The sequence below is a fragment of the Notothenia coriiceps genome, unplaced genomic scaffold, assembly GCF_000735185.1.
Source record: "Notothenia coriiceps isolate Sejong01 unplaced genomic scaffold, NC01 NC01_scaffold00013590, whole genome shotgun sequence".
NCBI lineage: Eukaryota > Metazoa > Chordata > Actinopteri > Perciformes > Nototheniidae > Notothenia > Notothenia coriiceps.
Genome location: NW_011346291.1, coordinates 94,054 through 111,529, shown reverse-complemented (window position 1 = coordinate 111,529; position 17,476 = coordinate 94,054). Strand labels below are relative to the sequence as shown.

General features: G+C 39.7%; 2 protein-coding genes across 7 annotated transcripts in view; both read right to left on the bottom strand.

Moving 5' to 3' along the window:
* atad5b (ATPase family AAA domain containing 5b) overlaps positions 1-2,848 on the bottom strand; it is a 7,818-nt gene extending 4,970 nt beyond the window's left edge. Inside the window, exons 1-6 of the mRNA XM_010774110.1 lie at positions 2,080-2,848; positions 1,620-1,949; positions 1,432-1,528; positions 1,245-1,327; positions 884-1,032; positions 290-461 (exon numbers count right to left, since the gene is read on the bottom strand). Of these exons, the coding sequence (XP_010772412.1) occupies positions 290-461; positions 884-1,032; positions 1,245-1,327; positions 1,432-1,528; positions 1,620-1,949; positions 2,080-2,635 (1,387 nt within the window). The 5' untranslated portion in view covers positions 2,636-2,848. The remainder of the gene's footprint in view (positions 1-289; positions 462-883; positions 1,033-1,244; positions 1,328-1,431; positions 1,529-1,619; positions 1,950-2,079) is intronic.
* A 1,372-nt stretch (positions 2,849-4,220) lies between these two features.
* suz12b (SUZ12 polycomb repressive complex 2 subunit b) lies at positions 4,221-16,705 on the bottom strand. 6 transcript variants are annotated; one of them, XM_010774103.1, is made up of 18 exons: positions 16,392-16,705; positions 15,995-16,139; positions 15,369-15,415; positions 15,220-15,284; positions 15,020-15,088; positions 14,787-14,836; positions 14,506-14,591; positions 14,171-14,402; positions 12,062-12,141; positions 11,943-11,965; positions 11,746-11,860; positions 11,455-11,632; positions 10,326-10,414; positions 9,827-9,970; positions 8,449-8,606; positions 7,360-7,558; positions 6,581-6,660; positions 4,221-6,085 (listed from the first exon to the last, which is right to left on the bottom strand). In XM_010774103.1, exons 1-18 carry the CDS (start codon positions 16,404-16,406, stop codon positions 5,749-5,751), a joined length of 2,112 nt encoding a protein of 703 aa, XP_010772405.1. In that variant the 5' UTR covers positions 16,407-16,705; the 3' UTR covers positions 4,221-5,748. The 6 variants fall into 6 exon arrangements, with proteins under 6 accessions (XP_010772405.1, XP_010772408.1, XP_010772406.1 ...); XM_010774106.1 differs by having other exon boundaries at positions 4,221-6,067; XM_010774104.1 differs by having other exon boundaries at positions 10,326-10,411.
* Positions 16,706-17,476: the final 771 nt, after the last annotated feature.

The window sequence follows — 17,476 nt, the reverse complement described above, 5'->3', positions numbered from 1 at the left end:
GGGTTATTGGCTAATGGTTGGTTATTGGCTAATGGTTACACAAGCCAAAACGTTATGACATCATAAAGTGGCCTAAATCTGATCAGCTCATTTTCAGATGGATCAAGACAAAAAGAGAGCAAATCTTTTTTCCTGACACGTTCAGAATCTCTTTACACAGAGGGGACACATAATAACGTATAAAAGACACAATAGGTGACCCTTAAATCCAGCACCATCACTTTCTTACAAAAAAACTTTCTTGATTATTATGTTTATCTGGACTTCAGAACGCACTGTGTATTCTCACCAGGTAAAGTGTCAGGTCTAGGAGGGCAGCTGTTGATGCTGTAGTTGTTGAAGTAGGTTGGTTTCGGTGGGCCCTTCCCTGGCATCTCCACTAGATGGGACTGGGTAGCTTCCTTCAGCTGGGACAGAACATGGCGGCCACTGCGCTGGGAGGAGCAGTTCACCTCAAACACCTTTGTTTGGAAATGAAAGATGAAATAAAGTCGAATTCCTCTTAGTTAGGTTACATAGCCAGTTGAATTGGTCAACTTGCTTTAAATTGGTGAACAGTCAGTGGAATAACCTCAGATCTCACTGATTATGAAACAGTTTATTTAGTCATTAACAAACTGTTCATATTATCCTTTTAAATATTTTTGTATTCTTCTAAGTCTTCTCTTACTGTATTTTTTGGATGACATTTTTGTTAACACAGTTGTTCAAAGAGGTGAGCAGAAACGGAGATTTTCAACCCTACCAGGCATCAATTATTGGTGGAAATGAATAGCACATTTTTTGGCATGCATGATTATATTTAAGATATGTATATGGATATTGTAGATGATCATCATTTGGCAGAAGAGATACAAAGATATTGACCCAGTTTGAACCCAACCTTGAAGCCAAGCTCCTGGGCGCAGGCGTACACCGAGGCGGTCTTTCCCACCCCTGGAGGTCCGGTGATCAGCATGGTGTTGCAGAGCGGCTCCTCTCGGTCGCCCTCGGCCCCCCCCTCACCCTGGAAGTCTCCACAGTCCCATGAGTCTGCACAGGAGGACAGGCATGAATTTTCCAACCAAATAACCCCACACATGGAAAGTTCTATAATATCCTGAGTCATTAAAAGTCACGTGCACATTATAAGCAAGCTTGTCACCAATTTGTTGCTATACTAAACATTTGAATATGCCAAATTGACCATGTTAAAAGTTTAACCCTGAGATACAAGAGCAAATGTGATAAATACCAGCTCATACCATTGCTATTATCTTCTTGCTTCTTCTCCTCCATTTTTCTCCTCTCATCACAGTCAGCTCTTAGTTTCCATTTCTTTAACCAACTGAATTCAATAAAAACACACAACAAATGAAAAGATTATGCCCTCACGTGTTTTTCTACTACAATATCAGTAAAGTCTGAGGGGGCGTATTGTATAAAACCAACCTTTGTAGTTTATTCACAGAGGCGGAGTTCCCAATGACTTCACTTATATGCTGAGGACTGTATTTGTCTGTCCAGAGAACATCCTCAAAACTGGAATCTAGACAAACGAAAGGGAGGAAATGTTATGTGTGTGTGCTATTAGAGGGCATGAAACATGTCATAAACCAATCATAGTTTGACAGGTTTACCTTTTTGAAGGATGTCAGAGGTTTTGATTGGCTGGATGCAAGACTCTGATTGATTTATCAGTAGAGGAAGGGGCTCACAGTGGTTCACCAGGCCTGCTGGGCCCCCACATTGCTGCCTCAGCCTGTGAGTACGACTGAGCTTGTTGCTTCTGCGCTGCTGTTGGACCAATGGGACAGGATATTCCTGGATAAAATGTGTTGACACGGGACAGTGACCCATACCAACGGTATCCTCTTCTGTGACATTAGACCTCAGACGTTTGAACACCCTCTCAGAGTTTTGATTTACCCGTTTTCTCTTCTCAGTTAAGTGGATTTGACGAGAACTTTCTGCTTCGGAAAGAAGAGCAGAAGTTCAGTTGAAGAAAATCAAGCTTTAACTTACTTTTTGAATGCATAAACTAAACTAAATCATCAATTGAAAGCACACTCAACATAAAAGACTGTGACTCAATCTAACCTGTGGATCCCACATTCGGCAGCTTCTCACTCGCTTTCTTCTGCAAAGTATTGAACACTGATTGCACTGATAACGCTGGGTTGGAGGTTTGGATTTCCTCCATGCAGATGTGCAGAGCTGAGGCTGACAGCTGTGCTCTCCAGGATCTCTTTCTCTCTGTAGGTGATGCATGCTGCTGACTTTTCCCCAGCTGCACATCAGGGAGCACTAATTGCTGCACCTTGTCTTCAGGCTGATCCAGTTTCACTTCCCGGCTCCGTTTACTCTGGCTTTGCTTAGTTGTACGTAAGAAAATTGGTGCAATTTTAACGTATTTTGGGCAAAAAGTCTTCCCCTGCTCCTGAAGTGGTTTAACTTGTGTGGTGGAGATGCCTGCAGGAGCAACATGTGTGTCTCCTGCAGCCAGCGAGGCTGAATCTCTCTCTGGTGATGTTTCATCATAGGAACAACTCGAGTCTGACAACACCAACCTTATCACCTCGGCTGTTCTCGGCTGCTCTCTACTCGGACACGGAGCATCTTTACATTTGTTGCTCCGCTTGAGTTTGTTTCGCATCGTACTCCTAATTCAAAGACTCTTGGCATTATGCTAACGACAAATTGCTACACTAACCAAGCGAGCGAACTAAATAGTTCACTCCTCCGACTCCCATTCATCTGCTCCACAGTACCTTAATTCATTGTAGCAGGGAATTGAAAAAGCCAAAAATAAAACAAACTTCTGATTTGAATCCAGAAACATCCCAACTACCCTGAAGTGACGTTTAAAACGTGCGCGAGACGGTATGATATAACCAAAGATCGTGTTCATACAAACAATGAGGAGGCTCTCGTTTAGTTTAGCGAGGCTACCAAACTCATGATGCATACATAGGGACATAGTTTGAGTTTCGCATCACATACGCCTAAATGTTGTTACAAACTGCGGACTTAAATACATAAACAATACTTGGTGAAATTGGTGTAAGATACAGATGTTCGTCGAAAATCCCATCTCAAATACTCTTCCTCGGAATTCATTGCAGAGTGGTAGCTCTTTCCCGCTGTTGTCACCAGATATTGTACTTCTGTGTAGATCGTGTATTTTTGCCTTTACAGAGATATAAAAAAGTTGAAGATAACTTATTATTGATGTGTTTTTATTAATCTTTCGTTTTTGTAAAGCGCTTCGTGCTGCATTTCTTGGATGGAGGGTGCTATACAAATTATTAATAAAATAAAATAGCTTGCCACAATGTCTAAAAGGCTCTATATTTGAAGAGTGAGTCCCTTGAAAAATAAACTCACTGCTTATTTGTTATTTATTATTAAAAAAATCACGAGACAAATAAAGAAAGTCTAACTAGGTGGGACAGTGGCAGCTTTGGCCAAAAGAACATGTTACTCTCTTATATGAACCTAGTCTCTGCCTTGAACGCAATTTAAAGCACATGAACGTGTGAGAGCCACCTAAAAATGTTCATTACAGCCAGACGGTGGACAATGGAGCACACTCCCTTTCCTTCACAGTAGCTTGATTAAAAGTATGGCTTTGGAGTGTCAAGAGGTCAGGGGAAATATTTATTGACACTTTTTGGAAACTGCAGGCACAGCATAACAACTTGCAATATGGAATATTTCTTCCCTTTAGAAAATAAGCTTTCTCTGGATACACCTAATGTATCTGGGAAATTTGCAAGGTCAGAATGATGGGTAACCTTTTTCCTTTGATATTCACTGGAGATGCAAAGTTGACTTGTTATACATATCCAATGTTGCCTTGTTTGAACATTCATTTTAAAAAGGGGTCTGATCTTTAAAGCTTATTGACTAAAAATGATTGACCAAACTACATTCAGCTATGTGGTCTGACAATGTGGTCAAAAGTTCAAGAAAAAAGTGACTTTCAAGTTAAGAAAAGCCAACTGTTTTGCAGGTCTGAATTATATCACCTAAAAGACCTAACATAATATGCAGCTGGTAATTTCTCTCTAAAGACAGCTATGCAATTAATAACACATGTAATTCTTTATATTATAACATATACAGTATGTCCTTTATTTTCCAAGGTCCACGCAGATTCAAATTGAGTTATTATTCAACTGGAATTGCCAGTCCATGATAGAATGTAATAATGACTAGTGTCCATAAATCACTCAAACATGACAGCCATGAATAAGGTCAAATGTATTTTATTTCTTTAAATATAAAAGTCCCCCTAACCAGAGTGTACATTTTTTTTTTTTACATAAAATGGTGAATATTTCAGATGAAAACAGAAACCTTCCATGAAATGAGGAGTATTGTCAATTTAGATGTCCCATACAGCCAGAAAAGAGATGTCTGTTGAACGAATGAGTGTTGATGTGCACCAATTTAGGTGCACACAAGAAAACACAACTGCAGCTGCTTTTTATGTTGTGGAATGAACAAGAGAAAATATGCTAAATAATATGCAGAACTAAAAGACTGATGAAATATTCCCCTTTGGCATAAATTGCACCCAACGGGACATAAAACTGATTTGGATCTGAAAACCATACATCCAATAAAGAGCATATCGCGTTGAAAGAAAAACTGATATCTGTTAATTATTCGATTCATACCGGGACAGAGTTAAACATTTGATGAGATTACGTTTCTATCAATAGCTTCCGACATTCATGTTGAAAGAAAATGAAACATGTTGAAACCTCAAAGTGAAAACAAACTACAGGCAATCAGAAAAAGTTGATCACTTTTATCTTGAAAGCTATGCATGATAAATGGGATGATGTGCTGCTGGTTGTTTTACGTAAATAAAATATTCAGAAACAGTGATTTCCCTGGCTTTCCTTTAGCTGTTATCAATGCAGGCCGAAAGGCTTAGGGGTGATGAAGTAGGAGTTTTCGCATGGACCCAAACCATAATTGAATGTGGTTCCAGATCCCAATGCTTACAGTACAGTACAGTACTATTGTCATTGCAACCATTGGGTTCCTAACAAGCTCTACAGGCTTTATATAATCTATAACTTGGTGCCAATACTGTGGACTTGGACTGTAACTGTCAGACCCTTAAAAGGAAGTCTCATTCACAACAGTGAAATTGGAGCCCGAAAGTGTCTCCACTGATGACACTGGGAAAGCTGCATTTAACATTTGGTGCAGCAGGAATAAAAAAAGAGGAAACAATGTCAAGGTAAACTCTCTAAATACAAACACCAAGTGCTAAAATAATCAGCTAAAATGATAAGTTCTCAACAAGGTTATTGTGTATGTGTACAAATAATTAAGAGTGACAATGTTACCAGTACATTTTTTAACTGTAGTCATGATACAGTTGTCGATCACATACCATAGGCAGTCGCGCCACATCAGACCGTTTGTTCACTCTCTCACCCAAAGGCAGATAGTTCAATGGCTCCTACACATTAAGTAGGTTCAACTCACATTCCTCATCATCTTGGTTTGTGTAGATGTGGGTGATTCACTTTTTTTTTCTTCTTTTTTTTTTTAAATTGTTCATATTTGGTTCAGTTCACAAGTTCCCAAAACTTGTTTACCTTGTGTACTGGTCTGCTTGTGGTCAGATCCTCTGCTGACCACTTCTGCCACCTATCTAAGCACCATAGAGTTGGAAATGTTCATTCAGGATGAAACGAAAAAAACAAAAAACAATACGAGAATCGTTGATCCATCCATCCTTCATCAGTCTGTAAGTGTGCTTTTTGTCCTCTTGCCCAGTTTCCCTGCGGTGGAGGGGGTGACGGTGCCGTTGCAGGCTGCTGCTGGTACCAGACTCTGGCCCGGCTGCGCCTCCTCCTCCTCTGTGTCTGGAAGCTCCTCCTGGATCTGTTTCAGGCGGGCCATGGCATGGTCGATGGTGGCTGTGCTCACCAGGTTGAAGTCATGCATGCTGACTAGATGCAGGAGGAAGTTGCGGCAGAGTTTGCGGCGGATTATGTGAGCTCCATTGTTTTCCGCGAAATGTAGGATAGCCTGATTCATCTGGTTATCTGCTATGAAACTGGAGAAAAGAGGAACTCTAAACAAGAGTAGAGCTGCAAAGATTAGTCCTACTGTATATGTGACTAAACAAAAAGTTATCTGTCAAGATTAACATTCATAATTATACACATTAACCAACGATTATATTGCTTAAAGCTTAAAGGTCCCCTATTATACTGTTTTTCATCAATATATTATAGTTCTCAGTTATATACAAAACATGGCTCTCGGAGGAGATTCAGTTGATATGGTGGGCGGGTGTTACCTTGGTTGGTGATTGGCTAATGGTTACACAAGCCAAAAAACATTGTGACATAAAGTGGCCAAAATCTGATCAGCTCATTTTCAGATAGGTTTTTATATAAATGGATCAGGACAAAAAGTGAGCCAATATTTTTTCCTGAAACTTTCAGAATCTCTTTACACAGAGGGGACACATGTTGATGTATAAAAGACGTGAAAAAGTGGATTTAGCATAATAGGTGACCTTTAAGGAATACTTCATGAAGATGCAGTAATGTCTCCCACGTACCCATACTTCATGACGTGCAGATTCCACAACTTCATCACTTCTTTCTCTCCTTCATTGACATCTGTGAACTCATCCAGTTGCTGCAGGTAAGAAAAGATGTGAGATTAGGGTGATGCAAAAACACTGATGACTAACTACCATGCACCATGGTTATTCGCAGTGTAATTTATTGTTTGTTAAAACCTTCGCTGTTATCTCGACAAATACTCACATAAACACATTCTAATGACAATTGGCCATGAGAGCAATGGAACAACTTTAAAAAGCAATATTAGCAGAATCAGGGAATCAATACTAAAATATATAATTGTGTACGGGTGTTAGAGCAAGCTGAAGATGTGTTCTGTGTTGTTCAATAGTTGTTGCTCTGAGCATCTTTAAGTTATTTATGGGAAGAAGGACTGAGCCAAATGCTTTGACTCTTTGTTGCCATGGTAATCCGAAACCAAAATCTATATTCACTCAGTATGAACCTCCAAAACACTCAGACAAACCTTTTTTATGAAATTGTTACAAAAAATTAATGTTGTTGTCAATCTAAATCAAATGACAATAAACCTAAACGTGGCAGAACGTGACACGGGGATAAAACGGTAACACCACCCATCCCTACCCCTAATCAAGAACAACTGGGTAATTATACACAGGTGTAAAGACTCAGCCAAGGTGAGATCATAAGTTTGTTTTTCTTTGTGGGAAATTGAGCTTAAAGTGTGTGTGTACACCCAGTTCAACAGTGAGGCCAGAAACCAAACAGCAGATGAGTAATGGCTCCTCACCGTGGCAGTCTTCTCTCGGAGCCAGTCTGGATCCCTCTCGTCCTCGCTGTCCTCATCCATCTCCTGGGGCCGCAGGGGCATGCAGCTATCACTGTGGAAGTACAGGCGGTTGTGTCCGCTGACATAAGTCCTCTGCTGCTCCAACTCTCCGTCCTCAGTCTCAAGGAACTCTGACAGACTCGCTTTGATCCTTTTGGGCCTAGTGGACAGGAGAGAGAAAGCATATTTTTGTAATACTCTCTCCTTTATTAGATATTACATATGCTGATACGGAATACTGCCACAATCTCTTTGTCTTACGGCCCGTCCACACACAGGCATGAAAAACATCTTGAAAAATCTTGATGCTGGGCGTGTCTGAAGCTTGGCGATTTCACGCGCCTAAGGCGACCAACAACCAATCAGGAATCTCCCAGGAATCTCCCGCCCCCGGCATACAAAGCCGTCCATTCAATGTTAAAACGAAGTAAACTGGATATAAACTCCGCAAACCGGGGGAAAACCTACCAGTTTCACCAACTGTCTCTGCCACCTCCCTCCATGCCTGGTTCCTCCGGTTTAGCTCCCGGTAGGTGAACAGAGAGCAGTCGTAAAGGACCGGGACATTTCCTACAGCGATGATTAATTTATCCTCCATTTTATGACATATGGAAAAGACCTGCGGTATCTGCATACACGCGGTTTGATTGGCTAGCGCTTGTACTGGCGGGATTTGCATAAACGGGATTTGATTGGCTGATGCCAGCTTCGAAAGCATCAAAAGTTGAACATTGCTCAACTTTTGATGCTCACGATGCTTGCAAAGCCATGCGCTCCCCACAATGCAGTTCGGCGAAGATTAAAAATCTTCTACGTCACCCCATTCAAGTGAATGGGCGAAGCTTTGAAAGATTTTTTTCATGCCTGTGTGTGGACGGGCCGTTAGTCTGTTTTGAGCGGGCTCCCTGCTGATGAAAGCTCCTTGATGTTAATTTAATGAATTACTAACTCAACCAGACTGTGAAAATCAGATTTAACTGATAAGTTAATTGCATTGTCCAATTTGAGTTCAATTTAAACACTGCTTCTGAACGGAGGTCACAAGTTTACCTGCAAACCAGTATGTGAGTTACAGCCGTCCTCTTAACGGGGCCGTTGCGGCTGAAAGCGAAGCCGGGCTGGCTGTGGATGTCCTGAGGGTTGCCAACGTATGAGCCGTCATAGCTCTCATTGATGGACACGTCTATCCGCGCTCCTTTGGGGTGAGGCTGCAGAAAAAAAAACAAGTACAAAAAGAAAAAGGAACATCAGTGAAACTCTTAAAGAAATTTGCTTTAAAATTAGGGGCAGGTTATCATTGTTATACACGTGATTTCTCACTTAAGGGAAAGCCACACTGTGCTTTGGATTAAAGTGCTGTTCAGACAGAGAAACAAGGGTTCCCTAGGGAAGACAGCTTTGTAAGAGAGTAGAGAGGGTAAGAAAAAGGAGCGTTGAGCTGCCATTATAAAAAAGTAGGTATAATAGTTTTCCTAAACCCCTTGTTTATCTGACCGTGATACTGCCCTGCAGTCAGGTGCAGACAACAGATCTGTTTAAACTGTAAATAGCTCAGAATTAAGCTGCAAGGCAGATTACAGAGAGAGGATACAGGGCAGTCTCCCATGTCTGTATTCAAAAATGAATTATGTGAGGGTAGTCTCACTACCTGGCAGGCCAATAGGAGTTATTTATTGAAACAAAAACCTAGTAAAGATGCAGATTTGAGGAGCCTTTACAATGTGGCCCAAGTTACTCAGTAGACACATCAATAGTAACCTACATGGCTAATAATGTTATATATTTTTTAACTTTATTGGTCTAGCACATTTTTCTTATTGTGGCTATATATGTGTAACGACCTGCAATTACTGCTGGGACAATATATAGTCAGACCAAAGTAGTTATCGTTGTTGTGTCAAATGATCATATCATCACATATAAGCATATATTATGTACTCTGTTAAATTGTATTTGTTTGTCTTGTACTTGTGTAACAGACATATGTTAAGGACTGACATTCCACGGGGGGTAAAAGAGATTTTTGCAAATGGTTAAAGGACTGGGGGTTTTATGGTGTAATGGTGGGGGTGTTTAGAAAAGCCTAAGGTAGTTTATGGGTGGGACTAGTTGGCTGCTTCCTTTCATGAATATATAGTGTGACTGTTACTGTATTCTGGGTACAGAACCTCTTTATCCTTTGAAGATTAAGTTGTTCTGTCCCTGCATTTGAGATCGATTTCACTTGTGTTTTGACTTTCTTTATTAAACACAACAAAAGACAAACGTTATCAAAGAATCATTTATCAGTTTCCCTCAAGAGGATTAGAATTCCATCCACAATCGTGACAGGCCTAACTTAAACGTAGCTACAAATCAGGTGGCGTCTTGTTAAGATGAGCAACAACCACACACACACACCTACAAACAAACACATTGGGTTTCTTACCACGTAGTTGAAGATGAAGCGCGAGTGGGACATTTTGAGGTGTTTGAGCAGGCTGTAGAGTTTGCTGCAGTTCAGGGTACACCAGGGACAGTGAAGGTCATCTCTCGCTTCAGTTTGCTGCCTTGTGTTATTGTTGTACAAGAACTAAACATGGATATATTGCATTAGTTACAAGGTGAACAAGAGGCTCAGGTTCCATCAGATGTAAATGGATGATTCTATTCTATTCTAGCATAACATCAGCGTTACTGTCACATTTTGCTACACAGACCATAGACTGAGTGACACACAGGGTCTGAACAGTGAAACGTGTTTTTTGGCTACATTTATGAACATTGTACTAGTCTTGATGTACATTTATAAACCAGTTCAACTCTCAAAATGTGACAGTAATTCCAAACATGTGACATTATACGTACATTTTGAGCAACCTCACCAAAAGACTCTTGTTAATCAGTGTCCCAGGCCCAGTTGTGTTTCTTACTGTGTTGTGGTGTACCTGATAAAATATACGTAGCTTCTGCCGCGGCTCACACAGGACCTGCTCTTTCCTCGTCTGAATGTCTGTGCACACTGACTCTTTCACTGCTGACGGGAACAGATGAACAGGTTACTTCTTTGGACAATCGCCAAATCATCACTTTGATTTCACACATTTAAACTGAGACAAACAAGCACACATTTCCCAAACACTTAATACACAACATAGCAGGTTTCATCTTCATGTTAACGTTATTGCTTTTTAAACAATAGGTGATTTAACTGGTTTATTACACGTCGAACAGATAACATGACCATTGACCATGCAATATTTGGCTGCTTTTTGCTTTCATTCCACAACCGTTGTTAAGTTCAGTTTAATTAGAGGGGAAACTTTTCTTTTTTAATGTTTCTCATGGGATGCAACAGTGAGGGATATTAGAAACAAATTCCTCTGCTGTTGAATTAATGTTTCTCTGTGGCTTCATTAATGACCAGTGCTAAAGAGATCCTTGACGCCATTTCAAATCTTTGAGACCCTAATATACATATCCTCTTAGTTTATAATTAGAAACAGTATAACATAGAATTCTGCTGTATTTTTCAAACTAGTTGTTTACCAATGCATCAATGAATTCCCATAGCTCGTAAACAGTAGGCACACAATTTGTTTGATACTAATATACACAGACTTCGTGCATGACTTCTACTGACTTAGAGCCTTTTTAATTTGCCAGCAGTTACATAGTCAAGTAAATATTGCACAGACTCAACAGCAATGACTTGCTGGCAGCCTACTGCCAGATTCAGTTAGAAATAAACCATCCCACATTGGGCGGAAAAATCTAAAACCATGATCCATTTGGCTTTTTTCAGAGAATCTTGACTGAAATAAATAGATTTTATTGAGGCCTTTGCTTGGTATTATCTAGAAGCATTTGGAATAAGGCAGACATGTTCACTATGTACTATTCTTCCCATCATTCATCATATATAGACAGATGTGTTTTGCCCCTTGTTCTAAATAGAAACATAATATTTAATGCAATTCAAGTGATTTCCAGACAATGATATTTATATCCTCCTATTATTCTAATTCAGCCTCATCTTATAAGGTTCAAGCTACCCTGCATTGTTGATGTACTTACTCATGAGGGCAGCTCGGTGATTGCTGGTTCTGGTCTCCATGGGGCTGGAGCTGTCGGAGTTGCGTGTAGCAAGGGGTTTTGCTACTGGGGCAGTGGACTTTCCGCTAGCATCGCCTGTCCAACGCAACATGAACTGCAATGTGGGTCCCTGAGAAAAGGTCTCAAATGGTGGCCGTTTCTGCAGGACAGTAATAAAGAGTAATGGTCAGCAATGTGTTGATGTGAAGAGGAAAACAAAGACAAGAAAGGAAGGCTTACAGGAGGAAACCCTTAAACACGTTATGTACAAACCTCCCCCACCTTTCCATCGAGAATGGTTTCCCACGTAGCGCGCTTCTTGCTGACAGGGCTGTCCTCCATCCCTTGCATCGACACTTCGTACTCTCCATCCAACAGCTGCAATCTCCTGCAGATTAAAAACAATGCTTTATAAAAAAAGGTACAATCAAAGGAACGACAAAACAGTGATCTTAAAACTTAAATCTTACCTATTCTTATCAAAAACAGTCATCTGTGCAACAAAGGTCTCTGTGGTCTCTCCTTCTCTATGGGATGAACTTCTTTTCTCCTATCCCCTGTGTGCCTTGGCATTATCAAAAACAGTCATCTGTGCAACAAAGGTCTCTGTGGTCTCTCCTTCTCTATGGGATGAACTTCTTTTCTTTCTACTAGGTGCATCTGTAACTTCTTTGCACAAGAAAACAAAATACAAAAGTAGTGTGAGATATTTCATAATAAACCAGCAATTATTTGAGTTACATCTATCCATCTAGGGTGCCCACACTTTTTTGGCTGGTGAGCTACTTTTGAAATGGCCAGCTCACCGAGGTCTACCAACCAAAAATAAAATCCCAAATTGCAAGGGTTGCTGAATAACACGTTTTATTTATACATGGGATATGGGACTACAATAGGGCTGCAAAAAAACGACTAATTTGATAATCGATTAATCTATCGATTAATGAAACGATTAATCGACTATTCAGACTATTACTGTATGCCTTGCACAATTTCTCAAACGCTCTTATTTAGCCATCAACTTTTAGATTTAGCTTGAGGTTGTTTTAGGCATGTGGAAACTAACAATGAAGACAATAAAGATGAATACTTGATTCAAAAATACAAATTATTAAATTACTTAACAAATTGTGACAAAATAAACATTGATTTTTATTATATTAATAATCATATCTTCACATCAAAAGAAACAACAACTTTTTAACAAATCGTATAAATATCTGATGACAGAACTGTAAACAGAATAGCTAAAATTTAACAAAAAATAAATACTCATTTACCTCTTAATCATTAACCCATGTTGTATAATTGAGTTAACTCCGCATGTAATTGTGTGCTCAAAGTTCACAAGATCGAAGCATTTTACTGTAAAATGTTCAAAAAAAAATCTTCCCGGGGGGGCATACCCCCGGACCCCCCTAGAGGATGTGACGTCCGACCCCCAATTCATGTCTTTTGTTGAGATTTTTCATTTATTCTTTATATATAAAATGTCGCCTAAAATCTCACCTAGGGCAGCAAATTGTCTAGAACCGGCCCTGGTACTAGGCCTCAAGAGCCTTTCTTGTGCTGACACATTGAAACAAAATTGGCGGGGCGCACTTCGCACGCACTAAAAAATTCCACGCGCTCCGCTCTCACATTATGCTGGGCCCACGTGCCTTAGCACCGTTGCTATGACTCCATCCTAGGGGAAACACTGGATCTCGTCTGGATTTTTCGTGTTATTAACTCCTGAATGAAGTGGCAGGGAGGCCAAGGGAGGAGGGATCATGTCTATTTTAACGGAGCTGGATTTTTTTTTTTATGAATGACTCGCGATCTACCAGCATTGCCCCCGCGGTCGACGTACTGGGCACCTCTAGCATATGCTTGATTTACACTGCATGGCTCAGCCCGATTTACTTCAGGTACCAGCCCCTGGAAAAGCACAAGCGGGAATATATAATGATCGCAATAGCAATGCTGCATGAGAGTATAGGACGGTAGTGTATATGGCTTATTGTGCGTGCCATTTAAAAAACAACAATCAGTGGTAGGCACTGAGTTAACTCCAACTCCTTGTATCGGCTCAGCCACGGACGTATAAATAGACCCCAATACAGCGTTTGAGACGGGCCCCCATTTTTCCTAATGATTGTTGCTTAATGGTGTGAGAAGCCAAAATGGCTCAACTACTTAATAATGAAATTGCCCAGATTTTCTGCAGCTATGGGGCCTTAAAGCAAGCACACCAGGGTTCCACTTAACTCCACTTACCAGATATTCAGTCTTACTGATATAAAGGGAGGTAGAAAATACCTCCAACGTCGGCCATTTGTGCATTTTACAACTAGCTAACAGAAAAATAATAATCTTCTGATTTACAGATAAATCTTTCCAAATTAATGTCTATGGTAAAAAATATATTTGGGCCTAATGGCACCACAGGACAGACCTAGAAGTGATCATTTCACAGATTGAAAAATTGCATTTTCTTTTTTTTTTTTAAATGCAGCTTTTCTTGGGGAATGGTGGACGGCGTAGAACACAAACTTTTTCTAATGGAAAACCAAAAAAAAGAGTTGAGTTGAGCTGTGCTGTGCAATGCAGTGAAAATTTAGCAATCGTCTCCTTATGATGATCTCATAACAACATCCCAATGCAAACTGTACTTGGTCAAAACAGATAACAAAAGACTTCAATGTGGATTTCCTACCAATGTTCTCGTTGGCCTCTCCATTGACCAGGCCATTGGTATCCCTCCTTCCTGTGCGTGACACCCTGAACAGGAGCGAGTAAGACTTGACCATGTGGCTGTTGCTGGGCTCAAACTCATTGCTGGAGACGAGTAAGGAGGGGTAGGAGCCATGCTTGGTTTGGTTACTCTCAGGATTCAAAGGCACCTGCTTTTTACCTGTAGGCACTTGCTTTACGGGGCAGCTGACATCCTGAAAGAAAAAACAACCAAACTTAATTTAACAAACAGCACGAGTAAGTAAGACAACATGACTGGCTGCTCAAGTGAGAGACTGTGTTAATATGTTACTTTACCTTGCGTTTTTTATGGCAGACTTTGACAAGTAGTACCTCTAAAGACACAGAATTTTGTTCATTTTCTGAATTCTGAGATGGCTTTTCTGTAAGGAGAGAAAAGGTTCAGTTCAGTGTCAGTCCTTATATCCCTTTTAGATACACAACAACATAATATTAAAGTGAAACACACATGATTGTCAGAGCATAACTAGAGTCCAAACAAAACAAAAAACACAACTTTGATTTGATTTATGTTATCCCTTTGAACAAATTCACAACACGGTAAAAATCCTGCTCACCATCCTTATGGAAGAACCCAGTGAATGTTAGCTGTAGATGTGAAGACAAACTGAAGAGAAAAATACGAAAGTGAAAATAGGTCAAATCAAGCACTCATACTATTAACATGAATGTTCATTCTCATATGTTCGTAAATTATGTCAATACAGTTTCCCTAATAATTAAAGTCCCTTGAAAATACTACACCATTAGGAAGGGACACAACAATGCTTGTACAGTAGAGCTCTGTTACCTTGGAGAATCCTGCTCTACCTTCATCTTCTCCACAGTCTGCAACATATCATCCACTTTGAATGTTTTTCTAAGAGGAAAGATGACAAGTAACAAAGGTTCAGAAATAATACATTACAACTGTGACAGAGCATACATCGGATTAAACAAAGGAACTCTATTAATATGTCATAACTGAAAAAACATCATCAGAGTTTATACCTTCTGACATTTGATCGGCTGTTTCGATGAGACATGAAGGTGAGCGTCCTGTGCATAAATATGGGCTGAAAATTGTACAAAAAAGCATTAATTAGTCACTAACTTTTAGTCCGATGGGTAATTAATAATATGTACAGTAATTCACTCACTGCAATCAAATTCCTTGTGCGGAGGAATCTGTATATCTGAGTTGGTTCTGGAAAAAAAAGAAAGTGGTATTATGATATTTGGTAAATATCGCACTGCCGTTACTATGTTTCCTGGTTACGTTTAACCAGGAATCCACTTAAATCTGTAACATAAGCATAAAAAACGGGCTGCTCTCATTTTGACAGAGTGCTTCTGCCCAACAACAACAACAACAACAAGCTGCTAATCCCATCCTGAGTCAGCATCTAAATACGTCATCCATATTGTTGATTACACATGCCAAAATAAGGGGTGTTAACAGGTCCACCACCTGTATATAAGCTAAAACAGCCAAAGTTAAACTGACAATATAATAAACTATTTATTTCTTCCAGTCTGTTAAGTGCCACCCTTAGAACAGCTAAAATGAAATTAATTTAGTTAGAAAATAAATAATCAATATCTGGAGCTCCCTTAAGGCTGCCAAGTAGGGAGGCCTGTCAGTCAAATGCAGTTTTTGTAAACAAAATATGCAGCAGCAAAGATAAATAGGTAACAAAATGCTAATTGAATACACTGAAAAGTTATTCTCGCGTTACCAAGACAGAAAAGTGAAATTACAAAGTGAGGAGTGTTGAAATCTCACTTTCAAAGGCCTGCAGGAACAGCTCATGGTCGGCCTGAATCTGCTCCATCTTCGGCTTCTTCACAGAATTCATCATTGCTGATGAGGCGGGGTACACAGCGCCGTTAGCTTTGCAACTCGCCCCACTCATAATATAACCTGAGTTCTGCGAGTCAGACGACGGCACATGTTAACACACTCATCATTACAGAACAAATGGTGGCAATACAACATGTTAGCCGGTAGGCAAATACTCGAGTTAGCAGTCGAGCTAACTAGCTTGGGTAAGAGCACAATGCTAACATGTTAGTTAGCTTGGTATTCCAGCGAAGTATTCATCCGTGTTTTCACACTATGATTATCAAAAATCATAACATCGGCATGCCCTAAATGTCGGGCATAAATAAAGACAACCCACCCTGGCCGATGGCATTAATTGGTTAGCCTCGCTGCCTCCAGCACAAGCCTGGCAGACTCAGCAGCAGGAACCCATGAAGATGAGGAGGAGGCGACGAGACGCTGGCTAGTTAGCTAGCAATGCTAGCATGGTTTACTAGAAAACAAGCCTCTGTATGTCTGAGGTTCTCCAGCATTAAACTGTTATAAATAACGCTTTATATCGGAGCTGGTTGGAGTATTATGGATCAAATTATTTATTATCTTTGTGTAATTTATTCTCGGTTTGGGTTCCTTCAATTTGTACTGAACAACAGAGCAGGAGTCAGTTGTCAGCCAATAGGACGCGGACTGAGAGAATCCAGCACTGTGATTGGCTGCTGACCTCCGGAGATAACATACAACCCGCTCTCGCTTTCTGTGATTTTGCGGGAAATCTAGTTGATCAGAAAGCTCATCAAACTCAGCCAACAGCTCAGAGTCTCTTTCTTATTATTATTCACATGATACTTGTCTTTAAAGTTTGCAGTAAACCCTTATATATAGTATATGAGTCCAACCCATCATTCGTGTGTTTATTCTCCACCTCATTTCAAAATGATGGCATTATTAATGTTTTTATTTTTATTCTATGTCAATGTTCCCTATGGTAAAGAACTTTGTTCTGGATGTTTTAGAAAAAGGGCTTAACAAATACATTATCACATTTTTTAATTATTATTATATAGAGAATTGTATATAATTTACAGCATCATATGACATATTGGGAAAATTGCATTATATTCGTTTTTTATTAAATCTCACTATTGATTTAAATTGAACTATATAGCTGCATAAATGCATACTAAAAACACACACAAAAACGTCAAAAATTAATAGTCACACACCTTTTTTTCTAAGTTTCTGTAACTTATTAGTGTCAATTAATTGATCATATTATAAATATTTCAGTGCATTGTAAAGAGAAAAAGCCTACATTTAATTGTATCATATTAATAGATAACACACCTTATGTATTAATAAAATAAACATTATAAAAACAATACGGATAACATACTAAGCCTAATTTATTTATTTAAAAAAATAGTTATGTTATCCCCATTTCAA